This window comes from Phocoena sinus, chromosome 6, assembly GCF_008692025.1.
Source record: "Phocoena sinus isolate mPhoSin1 chromosome 6, mPhoSin1.pri, whole genome shotgun sequence".
Classification (NCBI taxonomy): domain Eukaryota; kingdom Metazoa; phylum Chordata; class Mammalia; order Artiodactyla; family Phocoenidae; genus Phocoena; species Phocoena sinus.
In genome coordinates, this window is record NC_045768.1 from 7626160 (window position 1) to 7647092 (window position 20933).

General features: G+C 55.3%; 1 protein-coding gene across 16 annotated transcripts in view; it reads right to left on the reverse strand.

The window, feature by feature from the left end:
- The window catches only part of DNM1 (dynamin 1), a 44847-nt gene extending 25275 nt beyond the window's left edge, over positions 1-19572 (reverse strand). For all 16 annotated transcript variants that reach the window (XR_004350254.1, XR_004350255.1, XR_004350252.1 and 13 more), the window contains exons 1-9: positions 19312-19572; positions 4146-4219; positions 3782-3931; positions 3206-3409; positions 2822-2920; positions 2557-2717; positions 1395-1537; positions 1126-1261; positions 866-933 (exon numbers count right to left, since the gene is read on the reverse strand). Coding sequence is in view for 12 of the 16 variants with exons in the window: in XM_032634195.1 (XP_032490086.1) it covers positions 866-933; positions 1126-1261; positions 1395-1537; positions 2557-2717; positions 2822-2920; positions 3206-3409; positions 3782-3931; positions 4146-4219; positions 19312-19472 (1196 nt within the window). In the remaining 4 variants the exon portion in view is untranslated. The remainder of the gene's footprint in view (positions 1-865; positions 934-1125; positions 1262-1394; positions 1538-2556; positions 2718-2821; positions 2921-3205; positions 3410-3781; positions 3932-4145; positions 4220-19311) is intronic.
- Between the last annotated feature and the right edge of the window lie 1361 nt (positions 19573-20933).

Below are 20933 nucleotides of genomic sequence, written 5' to 3' on the forward strand. Positions count from 1 at the left end.
AATGTTCTATGGCTAGAAATGGTTTGAAAACTGTCAAACTGGGTTTTCTTTAAGAGCCTTTCTGGGAATAAAGCATTTTATTTTAAGACTAGGAAAGAGATTTTTTTTCTTTTCTGTGCCTTAGCCAATGCAGTCTGTAAATTCCATGCCAAACCTTGGAACTGAACCTGCATGAAAGCAGTGACATTTCAGTCTTGTTCACTGCCTGGCACATAGCAGGTGCTTTAAGTTTTCTTGTTGAATGGACAGTGTAGATCTGGGTCCCTGGAGTGGGGCTAAGCTTTTTAGGAACAGTCTATTTTCCAGCCTTTGTCCCGGCTCCACAGGCCTTGGGGCTGGCTAGCAGGAGGGAAGTGGGGTGGAATGGGGCCAACTTCGGGCTAATGGGACTGTGGCAGGGTCTGGGGGGTTGAGAGGCCTCATCCCATCATAAAAGGTTCACAGACTAACACCTGATGCACCAGCTCAGGCCCTACCCAGTGGTTTGGGCAGCTCTGTGCTGGATAGCACTGGGGGGAGCTGTCCTACCCTGGGAATGGGCAGGGGGCCCAAGCCCGAAGGGTGCTTCCCCAGCCACCTGTGCCTCGGGCTCTACCCCACTGTCCTAGCCTCCGGGCCGCTCCCAGGGACAAGCAAAGGAGGGTAGCAGGCTGCAGGTAGGGGGCTGGCCTGGGTCTCCCATCCACCTGCCCTATCTAGAGCCTGTCCAAGCTGGGAGCCAGAAAGTCAGGGTTGAGGAGATTGGGGACTAGGTAGGGCTCTTGGTCCTTCCTCAGGGAGGCTCACTCCATCACTCCCTCTGTCTCTGCACTAGACCCCTCCTGCCTTGCAGGGTTCAGCTCCCCTCCCCGGTCCCAATACGTGCCTAATGCCATGTATATTCTTGATGGCATAGCTGATCTCCCTTCGGAGTTCCTTCTCGTCAAACTCCATCTGTGTAGGAGACAAAGAGATGGCTGGTCAGGGCCTGTTCTGCTACCTGGGAGGTCAAACAGGGTCCACCTCACTCCCAGAGCTGGGCATCAGGGCCTTTAGTGGGGTCAGCACACGTACGCATGAGAGAGTCTTAGGTAGGTGGGTGGGAGGGTAGTCCTGAGCCCTCCTGCCCCTGGGGGGTCTGCCTACCTTGACCAGTTCAAAGGGGAAGCGCTCATGGAAGATCCGGTTGATGCGGGCTCCCCCCGACAGTTCATAGGTATCGATCTGGTCCCCTGAGCCCTCAATGCGCTTCTCAAAGTCTACAGCAAATTGCTGGACCATCCTGGGGAGAGAGTGGTATGACCTGAGGGGGCAGCAGCCGCCCAGGGCAGGGAGCCCTGGGAGAGCCCTGTGCTGAGAGACTGCGGGGAGGGGAAGCCCCATGATGGGGAGTCAGGAGTTGGGGAGGGCCTCACTGCAGCAGAGCCTTGGTCTTGCGTGCTGGGTCATCAGGGCGGAAGTTCTTGTACTCCTCCACCTCCTTCTCAATGGACAGCAGCTGGCTCTGAAGCTTGTTCCGCAGCCCTGGCAGTGTGTCCCGGATGTGGTTTGTCAGTTGCTGGCGGTGGGGGCGAGGAAAGGGTTAAGGCCATGGTCACAGACCCAGAATGCCCACAGGATCAAGCAGGGGCCAGGATGTCTGGGGCCCATGTGGATGTGGTGAGGTGCAGAGCCACAGCCCTGCCCACTGCTGTCCTGCACACCAGAATGAAAGCTGCCTGAGGGCAGGGACTGGCACACAGTAGGTGCTCACAGAGGTGTATTAATTGAATGAATGAGTCAATAACTCCATTTTCAGTAGAAGCCAGAAATCTAGATTTTTATCTGAAATTGCCTGATCTTGACTAATTTAATCGTTTTAGACACCACAAGAGCCAGATGAAATGAATCAGGGGCAGTGATGGCTGGAAGACTGCCCCCTTGTGCCCTTTGGGTTTAAGGCCTCCCTTAAGGTAATTCTCAAGTTCTGAGGCTCACTCTGGTTAGGTCTCCACACGCAGTATCTCCCTGAACTGCAGAATGACCCTAAGAAACAGGTCTCATCACCATTATCACCATTTTACAGATGCAGAAATAGAGGCTCAGAGAGCTGGAGAGTCTTGGTGGGTGAGTGACAAAGCTGAGACTAGAACCCAGGTATGTGGCCTCCAGAGACCCCAGTTTTGTCCCATGCCACACTGCCTTCCTACTGTCAATACACATACACACACACACCCCCCTCAGTAATTCTGGAAGCTCCATTCCAGATGGAGAAACATCCTAGGGAAGCCCCTGGGATCACCCCCTCCGCAGATCAGCCTCTCCCCATTTCAGAAGGAGCAAAGGTCTTTAGCCAACCATACTCCAATCCTAGCCCCCAAGCCCAAGCCCTTGTCAATGACACCGTCCACACAAGGTCTTGGACTTCCCTCCATTCTGGGGCGTTCCTAGGGCTCCCCTTCCTGGCCCCGGACAGGGAACGGTCAGCAAAGCTCTGGTGCTACCTCACTGTGGGACAGTGGGCAACCCTCACAAAATACGCTTAAATGATTCTGTTACGCTGGCTTCCCCAGGCCTCATCCTGGCCTGAGCCCCTACCTGGTTAAGGACCTTCTGCAGGTAGGGCGTGCCCATGCGGTCAGCCAAGTGGCGGTAGGAAGGGTGGGAGAGGAAGAACTTGCGTTCAGCAGCCAAGGCAGCCGTGATATCCTTCTTACCATCGATGTCCTTCTGGCTCCGGTTCACCACTCCAATGTAGCCTGTGGATGGGGTGGGGGTCAGGGGCAACCAGCCTTGCGGGGGATGGGGGGGCAGTGTTACGAGGAGGGGCAGTGGGGGTGGGTCAGGTGTGTGGCCTGCCGACCTCTGCGCAGCGGGAGCAGCTTGTTCTCCAGAACATCACGGGCATCTGTGCCCTCGTCCATCAGGTCCAGCTTAGTGATGACCCCGATGGTGCGCTGACCTGGGGGTGGCAGGAGAGGGTTGTCTACATCTGCACTTGCCCTCACACGGGCGACCCCAGGCACTCCCAATCCCACCCCACTCCCCCATCTCCCAGCCCACTCCCTCCCTTACCCACTGCCTGCCTCTGCTCTCCCCACCTCATTCATTCTCCACAGTAGCCAAAATGATTTTTAAAGGCATAAATCTGATCCCACCCCTATTCGCTTAGACCCTCCAGTGGCTCCCCCTTACGCTGTGAATAGACCCCCAGGGCCTTGCGCAGCGGCTACCTGTGAAAACCTACCCTGGGGGTCCACCTCCTTGGCGACCTTGAGGGCATCAGAGTTGGCCAGGTCGGAGTTGGCTGGGGACACGGCCAAGATGAGGCAATTCTCCTTGGTGACGAACTGCATAAGCATGTCCCGGATCTGGAACTCGATGTCGGGAGGTTGGTCCCCCACTGGGACCTTGGTCATTCCGGGCAGGTCCACTAAGGTCAGGTTCAGCACTGGACAGGGCGGCGAGAAGGCGCGCTCAAGGCGAGGGGCGTGGCCGGGGGCGGGCGGATTAAGGAACAGGGCCGGGCTTAAAGAGGATCTGTTTGGGAGCGTGGCCGTAGGTGGGTGGGGTTAGGGAAACGCGAAGGGCTAAACGGAGGCCCGTTAGAGGCGCGGCCAGGGGGTGGGCGGAGCCGTGGCAGTGTGGGACTGGGGTAGGACGCGCAGAGGAGGAGTCGCTGTGGGGGCGGAGTCTACAGGAGGAGTGAAGCCCTTGACGAGGTGCCAGCTAAGGGGCGGGGCCAATAAGACGGTTCCCAAGGGGCGGGGCTCAGAGACGGAGCCAAGAGGCTGGGGGCGGGGCCAGGGCCAGGTCTCCTCACCGTGCGGCGAGTAGACGCGGAGGTTGATGGGCACCGGAGAGATGCCCTTGTTAGTGCCAGTCACCCGGTCGGTCTCAGCCTCAATCTCCAGGCGCACCTCCTCGAAGTCGGTGAATTTCTTCCCCTTGCAGTGCAGGAACTCGGCATATTCTGCCCCAGAAGGAGGGGGGCAAGGGCGAGTAAGCATCATAATAGCCGGCACCCACCTGGGTCCAATCTTCCGCTGGGAAAAGACGCCCCCACACACAAACACACAAAACGTTGCCTTCTTCTCCCTCCCCCCACGCAAAACCACCTCTCTGTTACGCATTTTTATCCCCGCTGTTCGGATGGGGAATGAGGCCCAAAGAGGGGAAGCCCATACCTGTGGTAGCATTGACCAGCTGCAGGACCAGGGGGCGTCGGGTGACAATGCCAGATCCTCGGGGCAGGAAGTCCCTGCAGTGAGTTGGGGGTGAGAAGAGGGGCAAGGTCTGAGGAGGCTCCCTCTGTCCCAGGGGCACTTGTCCTGCCACTGGGAGCCCCAAAGCTTGCCCAAAGTTCCCTGCCACACCTTAGCCTAAGGGCTTCACTATGGGAAGAGGGCAGCTGAGAAAGGTGTAACAGATCACCCCCAAATCCTCTGGGTCACAGAATTTGTGCTTCTGAACTGGCTCCCAGACCTCTCTCAGGTCTGCCCTGTGTTAATTCTGAGCCAACAGGAAGTCCCTGCCCCAACCCAGCCACTGCCATTCAACTCAGGAGAAACTGAGGCATGGGGAGCCCCACCCCACGTGCCCAAGCGTCCAGTGGCCACAGAGTGGATGCCAAGGAAACGGAGTTGCACCTCCTCCCCCCCTTCCGCTGTGGGGAAAGGCAGCATCTCACTTCCCCTTCCCTGGCCCCATCTGGTTGGGGTTGAGGATGAGGGGGATGGGGGGAAGGAGGAGGCAAGGAAAAGAACTCATGCTCCTTGAGTACCTACTGCACGCCAGGCTCTTCGTGGGCAATATCTCCTGGACTCCACACAATAGCCTCATGAGGAAGACACTGTTATTATCCCCATTTTACAGACAAGGAAACTGAGGCTCAGAGACATTCAGGTTGCCCAGCCAGTATCTACCAGACCCTGGGCACAGATCTGTTTGACTCTCTGGTGAAAGTTTTCTGCCCTTCAACTCCCTGAAGACCCAGCTCCCTTTTTTTTTTTTTTTTTTTTTTTTGCGGTACGCGGGCCTCTCACTGTTGTGGCCTCTCCCGTTGCGGAGCACAGGCTCCGGACGCGCAGGCTCAGTGGCCATGGCTCACGGGCCCAGGCGCTCCGCGGCATGTGGAATCTTCCTGGACCGGGGCACGAACCCGCGTCCCCTGCATCGGCAGGCGGACTCTCAACCACTGCGCCACCAGGGAAGCCCCCCAGCTCCCTTTGAAGGACTGGACTGAGGCGTCCCAAATTCACCTCATGCCCCTAGACCTGATGTCTATTCCTCAGACATCTGCTGTGTCAACTTCAGTAGTCCTTTCAGCTAACTCTTGAGGGTGACACTTCTCTCTGTCCTGTCAGCTCTTCTCATCTCCCCACCCACACAACCACGGCCCCACCCAGGCCAGCACAAGAAGGAGGGTGGAGGCCTCTCCAGGGATCAGGCTCTTGGGATCACAGTTATGGGATTCCCAGGACTCAGGAAAGGGGGGAGGAGGCCAGAGCTTGAGGGACCACAGAGATCTGGCCAGTCACCTCATTCATGGAGAGGCACATGGAGGCCCAGGAAGGGGAAAGGATACACTCAAGATCCTATAAGGGGGACTTCCCTGGTGGCGCAGTGGTTAAGAATCCACCTGCCAATGCAGGGGACACGGATCCGAGCCCTGGTCTGGGAAGATCTCACATGCCACGGAGCCACTAAGCCCGTGTGCCACAACTGCTGAGCCTGTGCTCTAGAGCCCGCGAGCCACAACTACTGAAGCCCGTGCACCTAGAGACCGTGCTCCACAACAAGAGAAGCCACTGCAATGAGAAGCCCGCACGCCACAACGAAGAGTAGCCCCCGCTCGCTGCAACTAGAGAAAGCCCGCGTGCAGCAACGAAGACCAAACACAGCCAAAAATAAATAAATAAATTAAAAAAAAAAAAAGATCCTATAGGGCTGGAACACAGCCAGATCACGAACATGGATCCCCTGCCCCCAGCCCAGAGCCTGACCTGGACTCACAAAGCAGGTTTGGGGCAGAGGGTTTGGGGACAACAGAGTAGGCCCAGGTTTCTGGGTTCAAGGCCTCATCTGGGGGCCCTGGGGAGGCCTCTTTCATCCCCTCTTCTCACCTTGCCCCACCTCTGGGGAGAGCAGAGGCTAATGGGGAGGAGTCAGCCACCTTATGGGGAAGGAGAATGATAAATCCTGCATTTATCCATCATTTCTAGGTGCCAGGCAAATGCTTTTCATTTGTGCAAGACGCTGAGCTTCAGAAGGGTGGGCTTGCATCTTTCCGTCTGTCGCTGTATCCCATGGCTCAGCACAAGGCTTAGTACACAAGACGTCCTTAGTAAATGGGCACTGAATTCCCAAGTCCTCAAAAAGTGCTCTCATATGGAAATGATCATTTTACAGATGAGGCAACTGAGGCTCAGAAAGGTGAAGTGACTTGGCCAAGTTCACCCAATGAGGAATGGCAGAGCTGGGATTCAATCCTGGTGCTGTTGGACTCCAGAGCCTGCAAACTTTCCCACCAAACTCTGCTGCCCTCTAAACCTGAGGAGCCAGACTTGGCTTTTTATGTAATTCAATTAAATTCAGTCTAGAATATATTTGGGAGCAGCTGCTCTGTGCCAGGCTCTGTGCTGGGCCCTGGGGATGGGAGGAGATGAGTCAGACAGTTCCCACCCCGAGGAGCTCACAGCATGGTGGGAGAGACAGAAGTAAACAGATAATGCAATGCAATGTGACATGTGCTGGAATGGAGGTGCACCAGGCAGCACAGAGAGGGAGGTGATTAACTGGGGGCAGGGGGAAGCGAGCGGGGTGGGAGCTTCCTGTCTCTGTCTCTCCCATCCTTTATTCGCTGATGCCTTTGCAGGGGTGACCCCCTAGTACTTGGGATCCCTCAGGGCTGTGGAGGTAGGACATCTATTCTCACAGAGGCTGGGGTGGGCCTGGGGGTCTGGGGTCTACCTTATTCCCCACCAGCTCCTCACCCAGCAGTACCATGGCAACAGTAGTTGCCATGGAAACTGCAGGAGGGTTTGGGAAGGATGGGACTCCCCACAGAGAGCCCCCTCCCCATGCAGAGACATGAACCTTCCCTGGAGCTCTTCCCTGAGAGCACCCCTCCGCCCCCCACACCAATGGGCCCACTTGGCCCTGGCAGGCCAGAGGGGTGGAGGTCCCTGAGGTGCCACATAGAGGGTGTGGGGAGCCCAGGGCCCAGCTGGAGGGGTGGTCAAGGGTCTGCGCCAGCCTGCTCTGAGTTGCTGCCTCCCAGGGCTACTTAAAGGACAAGCAGCTTATGGGAAGCTGAGATTAGAGCACAGGGCCATGTGTGGGAGAAGAGCGCCTCCTCAGACCAGGATCTCCCAGGGCCGGGGTGGGGATGGGGTGCCCAGGTGGGGAGGGGCCCCATCTTGGCCCTGGCCCAGGTTCTCAAAGGGAGGCCCTCACACAGTCTGTGTCAGAGTTCCCCAGGCAGCCTGTTCAAATGCACATTCCTCTGACAGGCTGGGTTAGAATCTCGGGGTGGGGGGGTGGGGCAGGGGAGGGGAGGAGGGAATCTGGATTTTAAACACGATCCCCATATGATTTTCATGTTCCTGTCAAGTTTAAGGATCACTGGCTCAGTGGTGAGGAGCCAGTGCCAGGCAGAGGCCCTGGGTTTGAATCCTGCCTTGGCCATTCCCCGGCCTGGTGCCCCCCGCGCAAGTTGCTTCATGCTCTGGGCCTCAGGGTCCTCAGCTGTAAACTACATGATCTAAACTGGGCATCATATACTACCACACATGGCTGTGGGAGGATCCTTGGAACCCTTTCACCAAAAGAGCTTAGCCCATGCCTGGTACATAGTAGGCGCTCAGCAGTTGGAGGGGCCTGTCAAGGAGGTCCTCCTGTCCTCGGTCTCTTCCCTCGGAGGCTCCCCAAATTTCAGCAAGGAATCCAAGATCCTGAAGAGCTCTCTGCCTCACCTCCTTCGGGCACTGAATTGGACCTTGGGATTCTGACCACAGAATGTTGGGTGGAAACGATGGACATCAAGGAGGTGCAGTTTTCAGAGAACATCTCACTCCCCTGTCATTATCCAGAGGGTGGAACAGAGGCCCACAGAAGGGCAGGGAGCTGTGAGGCCACACAGCAATGGGAGAGGTAGGAGAGGTGGCCAAGATGGGACCAGCACCGGGAGGCCGGCTCTCCAGCCCCACATGCCTGGACAGGCAGTGACAAACACCGGCTGGTTCCCATGTCCAGACTGAGCGCCTTGCTCCCTGTTGGATTCCCACGCTGGGCACAGGCTGGGCTACGGCAGGGGCTCAGGCAACACTGGTAGGAGCGAGCACGGCTGAGCGGCTCCACAGCTCCTGCCTTTCAACCGGAAAGGCTGCCCCACGCCCTCTGTTAAAGTGTACCTTGGTGCCTCCCCACTGGGGATTCAGGCTTGATCTGGCTTCCAGCCAGAGTCCCCCCTGCACCTCCCACCCAGCTCCTGGTTAGCCTGAGGGAGGACAGAACAGGTGCCCAGAGAAAAGTGTGCCGGGCCCACCAGCCTCGAGTGACATGTGGAAGGGGTGGATGGTGACAGGCCAGCCCCTCCCACTCATCCTGGACAGATGGTGGTTTCCCAGGGAGGCCTTGCCTTGCCATCTGCAGAAGTACCTTCAAACCTGAAGCACAGGGAGGATGAAATAAACACGTCTCACGACCTCCAGGCACTACATACTCCCTGTCTGAATTGGCTCTGTCACCCCAGAGGGGCCTGGAGAAATTACACCAAAGGGCCGAAGTGACCCCACCCCTACTCTGGTGTCCGAGATCCGGGACTATTGCTCTGGAACCCTGGTTTCCGGGTCCTGCTGAATGTAAACAACAGCAGAAAGTAGCATGCTTGGTCTGGCGTGTACCCAGCGGCAGTCATCCTTATAAGTCTCTTGTTTCCTGGGCTCTGATGTCAGACGGGCCAGGCGTTGGATGTCAGAGCTGCCACTTAGGAGCTGTGTGGCTATGGACAAATGACCAGGCCTCTCTGAGCCTCAGTTTCCTTATCAGTAAAATGGGTTTCTGTGAGGCTTATATAAATTAATGCCTGAATAAATGGTAGCATTGATTATAAATATAACTTGTTGAGCAATCTGAGAACACAGGCTGGGCTCCCACAACCATGTCACCAACTGATGCAGCAGGGAGGGAGTTGGAAGGTGGATCTCCTGGGGGCTGGCCGGAAGAGTGGACGGAGGCTAGGATATTTCCTGCCAAACCTTGCCTTGGAAGTGGAAGGCAAGCGGGCCAGGCAGGCTGTGAGATGCCCTCTGAAGCAGGGATCCAGGGTGGATGTGAGGGAGTGGATGGGCCAAGAAACACAGTGGGGAGGAGGTGAGGCCAGGCAACAAGTCCTGCTCTGTTCCTGCTGCCCCAGGAGGTCCCAGGCCGGCCCACTTCATAGCACAGCCCATGAATTTCCAGCTGAGGTTTGAACATTTTAGGGCAGCCCTGGCCTTAGCTTCCCCTGATATTCTGATGTCCAGTAAACAGGGTTGGTCCTGTTTACCACTGTATTCCCAGCACCCAGCTCGGAGCCTGGCACTGAGCGGGCACTCGGGACACCCCTGTCGACCGAAAGAATGATTTGATGAAGCTCCTACAGTTTTCCCACCATCGCCCTCATTGCACAGATGTGGAAATTGAGGCATAAAAAGGGGAAGAGTGTTGCCCAAGTTCACAGTGCAAGTTGGCGACAGGGTAAGACTGGTGCCCAGGGCTCTGGACTCCAAGCCCGGTGCTCTCTCCACAACATCCATTTTCTCTATTAAAGAAAATCTGTGGGGCTTCCCTGGTGGCGCAGTGGTTAAGAATCCGCCTGCCAATGCAGGGGACACGGGTTCGAGCCCTGGTCCAGTAAGATCCCACATGCCGTGGAGCAACTAAACCCATGCGCCACAACTACTAAGCCTGTGCTCCAGAGCCCATGAGCCACAACTCCTGAAGCCCAGGCACCTAGAGCCCATGCTCTGCAACAAGAGGCCACTGCAATGAGAAGCCCGTGCACCACAACGAAGAGTAGCCCCCGCTCACCGCAACTAGAGAAAGCCCGAGCGCAGCAACAAAGACCCAACGCAGCCTAAATAAATAAGTAAAATAAATTTTTAAAAAATGTTAAAAATAAATAAATAAATTAATTTTAAAAATAGAAAACCTGTGATCTTTCTTTCCACCTTATCCTTCCATCCTTCCTACATTTCTTCTTTGCTTCTTTCCTTCCTGCCTCCCTCCCTTCTTTCCTCTTTCCTTTCCTTCAAGTGTTGATGACTTTATACTCTCAAAATGAAAATCAATTTCTCTTTTGCCTGTACCTTAAAAAATCATATGTTCTCCCTTTAAAAAAACTTTCGACTACTATATATAAAATAGATAACTAATAAGAAACTACTGTATAGCACAGGGAACTTTACTCAGTACTCTGTAATGACCTATATGGGAATAGAATCTAAAAAAAGAGTGGATACATGTGTATGTATAACTAACTCACTTTGCTGTACGGCAGAAACTAACACAACATTGTAAATCAACTATACTCCAATAAAAATAAATTTAAAAAATTAAAATAAAATTGAAAATTTTTTTTCCACAAAATAAAATGTTGAGATGGCCAAGAAGCACATGAAAAGCTGCTCAACATCACTAATTATTAGAGAAATGCAAATCAAAACTACAATGAGGTGTCACCTCACACCAGTTAGAATGGCCATCATCGAAAAATCTACAAACAACAAATGCTGGAGAGGGTGTGGAGAAAAGGGAACCCTCTTGCACTGTTGGTGGGAATGTAAACTGATACAGCCACTATGGAGAACAGTATGGAAGTTCCTTAAAAAACTAGAAATAGAATTACCATACGATCCAGCAATCTCACTACTGGGCATATACCCTGAGAAAACCATAATTCAAAAAGACACATGCACCCCAATGTTCATTGAAGCACTATTTACAATAGCCAGGTCATGGAAGCAACCTAAATGCCCATCAACAGACGAATGGATAAAGAAGATGTGGCACATATATACAATGGAATATTACTCAGCCATAAAAAGGAACAAAATTGGGTCACTTGTAGAGACGTGGATGGATCTAGAGACTCATACAAGTGAAGTAAGTCAGAAAGAGAAAAACAAATATCATATATTAACACATACATGTGGAACCTAGAAAAATGGTATAGATGAACCGGTTTGCAGGGCAGAAATAGAGACACAGATGTAGAGAACAAACATATGGACACCAAGTGGGGAAAGCGGCGGGGGTGGGTGGTGGTAGTGGTGGGATGAATTGGGAGATTGGGATTGACATATATACACTAATATGCATAAAATGGATAACTAATAAGAACCTGCTGTGTAAAAAATAAATAAAATAAAATTCAAAAATTCAAAAAAAAAAAAGAAATTGCTGTTTCCAGCTATTGAGTCAGAAAAATAAATAAATAAATAAAATGTTGAAAAAATAAAAAGCAACCAACACCGCAACACCTGGGGCTCACCACTGTAAACATTTTATCATTTATAATAATAGTCACGGCAAACACTGATGCATTGTTGACTGCTGGCCAAGGACTCTGCCGGGGGCTTTAAAATCTGCATCATCACGAGGTTTCTTTCGGGGGTGATGGAAGTGTTCTAAAATTAGATTGTGATGATGGTTGCACAAGTCTGTAAATATGCTAAAAATCATTGAAGTGTGCACTAAAAATGGGTGAATTTTACGGCATGTAAATTATACCTTGATAAAGCTGTTTAAGAAATCTGCATCCTCTCGTTTGATTCTCGAATGGCTGTGTGAGGTTGGCATGTCCAGTTTCCCCAACTTAAAGGGGAAGAAACTGAGGCTCAGAGAGATGAAGTCAGGTGCCCCTCACGTGCCCACTTGTGCCCGGGGCTCTGAGCCACACTTGGGTAGTGGCTCTGCTTGTCTAACAGCTCAGCACAAACTTTTCCCAAGTCGCTCAATACAGAGCTACATCTGGATCCTTATTTCTTATCACCAGCAGCTTGCTGTGAAGGAATCTCAGCTCCGCCACTAAATTATTTCCCTGCTCCTAACCTCAGTTTACTCATCAGTGAAATGGGACACAATCCAGCAGCTCCCTCCTAGGGTTGTTGAGGGGATGCCTTGAGATCCTGGCTGTAGAAGGATCTAACAGATCTAACAGAGTGCCCATTGGTGATGCCATGAGCCACCTGAGTGCCCATCATGTGCTAGGTGCCTGTGTGTGCTAGAGAGCATTGCATTCACCTGCTGAGATGTTTCTCCCCGTCCCGGCTGGTGGCCTTGTTTCCCTGTGCTAAGACCAGTGATAAAAGAGTGACGCAGTAATGAACAGGTAAAATGTTCATAGTAACCCTGGTTGGAACTCGCTCTCAGCCCAAGGCCATGGCCCTCTTTCTCCCTCTAATGGTCCCTCATTCTGGAAAAACTGAGCCCTACCATACACACGGAGGTCATGGGCTGGAGGGTGATCAGGGAAGGCATCCTGGAGGAGGTGTTGGCTGATGTGAGCCTTGGAGGTTGAGCCAGTGAAGGAAGAAGACAGAGGTGTGGTGAAGAGCCTTCCCGGAAGAGAACAGCACACGCCACGGCACTCAGGAGAGTGAGAGGGATGGCCCATTTCCCCATGAACTGCAAGATACCCAGGTGGCCCAGGAGGGAGCGGCTGGAGGGGAATCCAGGCTGGGTAAGGCAGGCCTCAGGGTCCCAACTCAGGAGCTAGGGCTCTGGTTGGAGGGCAGGGGGGCTAAGGAGGGCTTCCAGCAGAGGGGATCAGATTGGGAAGCCACAGAGAGTTCTGTGCTGTCAGATGGAGAATGGCAAGAGAGGCAGATGCCCCAGGTGCTAAGACAAAGGTGGTGGTGGCCAAGGTAGAGAGAGGGGGGTGGACTGGGACAGAATACACAGGGCTTGTAGACTGAATGGATGGAGAGGATGAGAGAGGAGGGGGGAGCTGATCCCGGGGCCTCTGGCCAGGGCACTGGGAAGATGCCATTTCAGTGACTGTCTCAAAACCTTCCAAGGCCAATATTCCTCTTTTTCCTGTTGCCTGTAGTAATTCCAAGTTGCTAGAGCTGACTGCTGCAAACAGTTCATATTCCCTAGCCAGATTTCAGTCCAGGGAGGGGGTAAGAGTGCCCGAGAGACAACCAGAGAGAGCAGAGGAGGAGAAGCTGAGGTGTATGGAGATGTAGGCACATGGGTTGGGGTGAAGATGGTGGACATTCACATGGAGGCAGGAGACCTGTGCTGGTTCCTGTCCTGCCTCTGATTCCACCGCTGTGTGGCTTCAGGCAGGTCCCCTACCCTCTCTGTGCCATTTCACCACCTGAAAACTTGGGATGATGCCCCTCCTACTAACAGGTTGTTGGTTCCAAGAAGACAATAATCAGCGCTGCCCTTGGACCTGGGGAATGGGGGCCCTGACCTTGCACCCCATCCCAGTTGAGATCTCCGGCCTCACCACCCCCATGAAGCATGGGGTTCCCAAGGACCAAGGGAAGGTGCCCAACTGGAGCCTGTGCACCCCTCCTAGGGGTCTCAAGCCTACCTCTAGCTTCTGTCCCCACTGGGGGCGGCCCTCGCTTCGGGGAGGCAACCCTGGGGGGCTAAGGGGGATCCTTTCTGGGGACGGGGATGGAGCTGGAATATGAAGGTGGCCTGGAGAGAGACGCTTCCCATCCCATCACAGAGCTCGGAGGAGTCTGAAATTCGATATTCAACACCAGCCTGCCAGGTTGCGTTGAAGGTGTGTTTGTTAAGGTGGGAGGGCAGAATGTATTGTATTTAGCAATTCCTTAGCTTGATTTATAACAGGAGTATTTAGACCTACGGCACGTGGGCTCCACTTCTGCTCTTGTTCCGGGGCTGATAACACCACGTCCGTGAATGGCTGCCTCCGCTCCCGCCCCGCCCCTCCTCACCCGCCCGCCAGGTTCCGACCCTCCGACCCCAGCCAAGGCCTGGGAAACTCGATTCTCCTGGCGCCGGGATCAGCTGCCGTCTGCCAGAGTCACCTTTCATTCCCAGCTCCTTGAGGCCACTGGGTGGGGCGGGGGTTTGGGGAAGACGTCCTCTGGCGGCGCTGAGCACGCGGGTCTGGCTGTGGGCGCGTGGCAGGTGCGCGCTCTGAGCAGGGAGACGGGGAGTGTGGCTGCCCGGCAGCATCGCGGGCTCTCTGGGTGGGGATGACTGAAGGGCCGGCAGTGCCTCCCCGACCCTCCCGGTCTCACTCTGACCTCTGCTCCTCACTGCCCTTCGTCCGGGTTCTCAGACCCACTGGGCTCCCTCCCACCTCGGGCCTTTGCTCAGGTGGGACCCTGCACCTGGAGTGTGTGTTCACTCCTTTGCCTGACCAAGTCCTATTTTTACTCAGGCCCAGACTTAAATGCTCAAATGCCTTCCCGGGCCCCCTGACGACTCCCCTCCCTTCAAAATCGAGGCTCCCGGTACCCTTTTTCCAACACACAACAAAAGAGCTCTTTGTGTGATGTAGCGTCTGTCTGTCCTGCTCAGCTGTGAGCCCCCTCCCCCGCAGCCCCCCCTCCTCCAGAATAGGGGTAGGTCTGGCTTCTTCAGAGCTGTATCCTTAGGGCCTGGCACGTTGCAAGTGCCAAGGAGATGTCAGTTCTCTCTGCCCCCTCCAGTCAGTGACTTTCTACTTTTGATGTCTCAATTATCCCCTAATCATCTTTGGCCTCAGTCTCCAAACCTGGGAAATGGGACCACTAAGATGTAGCCCGAAGTGTTCAGAGGAAGCAACAGATCTTAGTAGTGGGGAGTGGGCTGTCCCCCATGGCAGGAGCTGGGGCTGACCAAGAGAGGGGCTCTCTGAGGCCAGAGACCAGCACAAGTGTGTGAGAGACCAGCACAAGTGTGTGCTGGGACGTGAATGCAGAGAAAGGGGCAAGGGGATTGGTAGGAGGCAGGGAGCCTGAGCAGGGGTAGGCAGAGTCACCAGGGAAACCCAAAACACTACCCCCAGGCTGCCCCGTGGGCTCTGGGCAGAGGCTCACTCCCCAGCCTCCCTTCGCTATCCTGGCTAGAGGAGATTCTCCCACCTCCACCCTCACCCTGGCCCTCCTCCCAGCTGGTACCTATGCCCAGGCAGGAACAGAATGGGTGCATCCTCTGTGCCAGACCTTACCCCGAGTGCTTCACGGGTATGACGTCAACACTCATCACAATCCCATGAGGGAGGTGCTATTATTATCCCCATTTTACAGATGAGGAAATAGCAGCCAAGCAGGGTTTAAGAAACATGCCCAATGTTGCCCAGCTTGTAAGTGGCAGAGGTAAGCTACAAACCCAGGTCTGATTCCAGAGCCTGAGCTCTCAGCCCCTCTACCACACTCCCACTGGCCTTGGCCTCCCCAGGTGCCAAACGGGAGGGAAGGTGGGCACTGCCCAACTGTCAGCATGCCTGGGCACCAAAGTGAATAAGGCCAGGGGCGTCAGAGGCTGGAAGCCTGTCCCAGGACACCAGACTTGACGCTGGATGGGTATTGCGGGGAGGGGGCACGCAAGGGAAACCTAGGGCACCAGACATCTGCTCACAAAATGCTGGGGTGTCCTGGGGCCCACACATACTCCTCTGTCTGCACTTACCCCCAAGATGATCTCATCTATGCTCACGGGTTTACATCCCATCTCTTCCAAATTTATATTTCCAGCCAGCCTTCCCCCTGAGCTTCCGACTTGCATCACCACACTGCCCACCTGACATGTCAGACTCAAAGAGTTCAAAACCAAACTCCTGATCTTACCCCCAGCCCCCCAACTGGCTCCTCCCGTACTCTGTTAATGGCGCCAACACCCACCTGCGGTCAAAGGTGCGGAAGTCATCTTGGATTTTTCTTTCCTCACCTTCCACATCCCATCCATCAGCAGGTTTTGTGGGACTTTCCTCCAAAATACATCCTGAACCCCACAGGTCTCCCCCTCTCTCTGCTAAAGCCCTGGTCCAGGCCCTGTCACCTTTGCCCACCGCAGCAGCCTCCTCATGTGTCTCCTGCCCCCCTTCCCAAGTCACATACTTGCTGAATCAGCTCAAGTCACTCCATTACTTAAAAGCTTCTGATAATAATGAAAACAAACGCAGCTCCTCAGCATAATCTGAGGGCCTTGTAGATCTAGCCCCAGCCTACTCCCCGATGCTGTGTCCGCTTTGCTCACAAAACACCAGCCCCAGTGCTTCCTTTCTGTTCTTCAAACACACCAAATTCATTACTGCCCCAGGACCTTTGCATTTGCTGTTCCCTCCACCTAGAATGCTCTCCCCAGATAGTCACGTGGCTTCTCATCCCTCAGTTCTCCTCTCAGATGCCGCCACCTCCTAGAGACCTTCTCTGACCTCCCTGTGGAAAGTGGCCCTTTTCCCTCCCAGCATTGACCCCATTCCCGTTTTCTTCTTCATATATCTGCTGAATGACTCAATGAATTAGCCTCAGTTTTCCCTTCTGTAAAAGGGGGACAAAGAAATAGCATAGACCCAGACCAGTCCTAGCGGGGTCCTGGGTAGCTGGTTGGGTCACCTCCATTGCAGAGCTGACAACAGGGTCCTCCTTGTTGCCCGGGAGCCCGGGCTGGCCTGGAGCAATCTTTGCTTCCTCTGTTGTATTTTCCACTTCCTCTCAATGGGGGGTTGACTCCCGGGAAGCCCCAGGAGGCAGAGCCACTGTTACCATGCTTATGCGTCTGGGGACCTAGTCCTAGGTAGAGAGGCTGGGACCCATGACAGACCAGGCAGGGCTGGCTGGGGGCCCCGGTGAACTTCAGTTTCCCGACTGCACTCCAACACCGGCCTCCTCACTAGCTTTCATGAGGATCAAGTAATGCTTCCCTGCTCACTCCTCCGCCTCAGGCCCAGTGACCCCTGCTCTGCCCCTGGCCTGTGTCTGTACACCCCGTGCATCCTGCAGGGCCACAGTCAAACGGTATTGGGTTGTGAGAGGGCCCAGGCCTCCTGGGGCAGAATCCACATCTCACTCCACCACTCAACAAGCAAACAGTTCCCCAAGTCAGCTGTGACCAGGCTGGCCTGCTGTGCTCTCTACTTACTGGCACCTTTCTCTGCTGGACAGTGAACTCCAGAAGGGCAGGGGCCTGGTCTGTACTGGCACATGAAGGCCCCAAACCTAACTGACAATCAACACCTCCCTCCCACGTGTTTACAAAAGGGGGCTTTTATACCCATGAACTCACTGGAGCCCCACGGCCACTGTCTCAGGAAGGCAAGGCAGCAGCTGTCAGTCTGCCCATCACTCAGATGGGGAAAATGGGGACCCACACCCCTGCACGTCCCTTTGCTCAGTGCAGAGCTGGGCTCTTAGAGGCTGTGCAGGCTCCAGATTGGAGTCTAATAGATGCTGTCCTTCCTGGCCCTGTGACCTTGGACATGGCCTCTAACCTCAGTGTCTCAGTTTCCTCACCTGCAGGATGGGCATCATGGTACCTGCCTCATGGGGCTGTTGCGACCCATCCCATATTGCATGGCATGGGGCACATGGGAAGGGCCCAGCAGGTGGGAGCTGAGGTCACCTTCCCCTCTGTGCCCCCTGCCCAGAGCACGCAGCAGGCACAGAGCAGGCGTTCAGCAGATGTCCAGTGGCTGAAAGGCAGGCCTATGGCTTGTACACTGGAAAGTTCTGGGTGTCCACGAGTGCTATATAAAGCACGAAGACCCCGGGGCTTTATTGTCTCCAGGGTCCTCCCACCCCCTCACTCTGACAGCCAGGCGTAGGGACGGGGACCATCTGTGTGTCTCTTGCCTGTGCCTCTGCTGTTCTGGGGGGTCACGTGACTAGGAGGGAGGTTCTTTGGGAGCCCGTCCCTGGGAGACAGACGGCGTCCCCCTCTGCTGACCAGATGGGGCTGGCCGCCCCCCCAGATTCATAGCTCCAGGCAGGATCCTTCCCTCTCATCCCTGGGGTTGACACTGGGCTTCCCAGGTCATTTGTGGGGCAGGAACAACCACCTGGTCCAACTGTCCATATTAGAGATGGGGAAACTGAGGCTCTGAGAGGGCAGTGACTCGCCTGAGGTTTCACAGCAGAAGCTGGCTTGGACCCAGGATGTCTGGCCTGGAACTGCTGTCCCTCTGAGGGTGAAAGCCTCTACCTGCCTCCCTCTCCCACATGTCGTTCGCTTCTTTAGCCATGAAGGTCATTGGCACAAAGCTAGAGTTTCTGAAGAAGGCGAGGGAGGGAGATGACACAGTGGGCCGGTCAGTGTCAATTCTCCCGCACCCCCCTCAGTCTGCCCAGCCCCCACTCGGTCTCCAGCACCGGGCCGAGAGCGTCATCCTCTCTCTCTCCTTCTCAGCACCCGAAAAAGCCGCCTCCGCCTCCCCTTTCTTGGGGGACCCTGGGGTGGGGGTCACGACCCTGCCTGCCTCCCTAAACCCAGGACACCCTTTGTCTTTGTGGTTGCCCCTGACTCCTTGCCACCCGGCCCTCCCAGCGCCTTGTGGGATCAGAGACAGGAGGGGGATTAGGTTGTGCAAATGGCTCCCCCCTCCCTGCCATCCTGCCTCCCTGTCTTAGTCATCTCTGCACTCCGCCGCCTTCTCCCTCCATTACAATCCCTCTGCCAGGCCAAGGGGAGAACGACATTGACAGGTGCCCCCACCCAGGGGCGGCGGCGGCGGGGCAAGGGGCCGGCTGCTCAGTAAAGGATCAGAAGCGGTTTCTCCCCCACCCCGTCCTCTTCCTCATCCTGCAACCCGCGCCGCCCCCCTCTTCCGCGCTGCGCACGGATGGCGGCTGGAGCCGCAGAGGTGTGTGTGTGACGGGGGGGGGGGGCGGGCGGGGAGGCTGCGTCTGCTCCCCGATGCCCACGGGGCTATCTCCTCTCCCAGGGGCTATGGGGGGCGTCCCCTGCCACGGGCCGGGAATTCCCATGAGAGGAGGGAGCTGTCCCCCGTAGGGCCTGGGGTTGGGGGCACTGCCCCAGGGATGCTGCCCGCCTCAAGAGACCCCCAGAGCCGAAGGGAGGAGCTGAGTAATGCAGGCCCCTCAGTACCCAAGGGGGGTTGGGGGGACAGCCCTTTGCCAGGGTCTCGCTGTCTTCCCCAAAGGATGGGGCGGAGGAGGGGGGCGTGATCCCGCTGCCGCTGGCTTGACGTTTGCGGACAAGCCGGGGGCGCTGCGCCCCTGAGGGGCTCTCGTGGCGGGGGTGGGCCGCCTCCTTCTGGCTGGAGGCGGGGGGCGCGCCTTCCACGGTGCAGCGCCAGGGGCTGCCGTCGGGGCCGGGTAGCGAGGCCCGGAGGACCCGGGCGGGGGGAGTCCGAGTTCAGGGGCGCGCCGCTCCTACCTGCCTACGAAATTCTCGAGCACTGAGCTCTTGCCGGCGCTCTGGCCGCCCACCACGGCGATCTGCGGCAGGTCGAGGTCCGCGTTCTGGCCGATGGCAGAGAAGGCATCCTGCAGCCGGTTGACCAGCGGGATTAGATCCTCCATGCCACGGTTGCCCATGGTTGCGGCTGGCCCCACGGGCTGCGATCCGGCGGCCGCTTGGGCTCCCGGCTTTGGCTCTGCCGCTGCAGCGCGCGCTCTGACTGCCTGCGCCGCGGGCCCCCGCCCCTCGGGGATCGGAGCGGAGCGCTGTGCCAGAGTGCCGCTAGAGGGCGTCCGCAGCCCTCCGGGCCGGCAGTCATGCGCAGGCGCCGCCCGTGGCACTATGGGGACTGTAGTTTTCTCCTTCTGCGGCTTTTGGGGCGCTCGAGCCATGTCTGGGGGAAGCGCGGATGCTGCACCGCAGATATCATTCCTGGAAATGGTCAAGGTCTCCTAGGTACTAGGTACCGTTAGTACCAGGCCCCTCGGATAGTGGTCATGACTGCCTCACTCCATCGTACAGGTGTGGAAACTGAGGCTTGGAGACATGGGCCTCCTCCAAGGTCATTGTCTCCTGACCTTCAGTTCCACTTGCCCTCACTGCCTTCTACTCTAGGTTGTGACTAATTTATCTCCGGCATTTCCCTCCCCGACTTTGGGCCTCAGTTTCCCTATTTCTAGAAGGAGAAGATATAGAACATTAATTCAACAAATATTTACTGAGCACCTACTATAAGCCAGACCCTGTTCTAGGCGCTGGAGATACAACAATAAACAAGACAGACAGTTGGAGATACAACAGTAAACAAGAACAAGAATAAGATCTTCCCTCATAGATCTTACAGTGGAGACAGACAGTAAATGAATAAACAGATAAATGAAACAGTAAAAGTGAAAATAGTTTATACTAATAGTGATGGGAGAAATAAACATGGGGTGTGAAGAGAAGTACCTGTGTGGGTGCAGAGTCCTCTTTAGCCTGGGAGGTTAGGGGGGGTTCTCTGAGGAGGTGACATTTGAGAAGAGACCTAAATGTTGAGAAGGAGCCAGCCAGGCCAAATGAATGGCAAGTACAAAGGCCCTGACACTTGGAAGGACCTTCATGGGACAGTTGGGACTTCTTGTCCTGGAGAGTGACAGTCTTTTCCCCAAACCATCAGGGTGGTGGTAAAACAGTGGGATTTGAATCCAGGACTTCTACAACCCTACCCTGTTTATCATTTTCACATGGAGAGACCATGGGGCCCCAGGCCTAGGCATCCACGTCTGCATTTAAGGAACCTAATTTGGACTCCCCACAAGGCTGGAAAGGAAGGCCACCTACCCTGTGCTACTGGGGATCAGCAGGTTACTCTGTGAACAGAGTGGGGACACTGCTGGGAGATCAGTGGCCTGTGAATTGGAGACTGTTGTGCATTCACCCATTTAATGCATATTTATTAAGCCAGGAACTACGCTGACCCCAGTGATAAAGCAATGAGCAAAATGGATAAAGCCCTTACCCACATGTGGCTTATAGTCTAGTGGAAAAAGAAGGACAAAGCACAAATAAGCCAATAAATATGACTGTCAGATGGTGATGAGTGCTTTGGAAAGCAA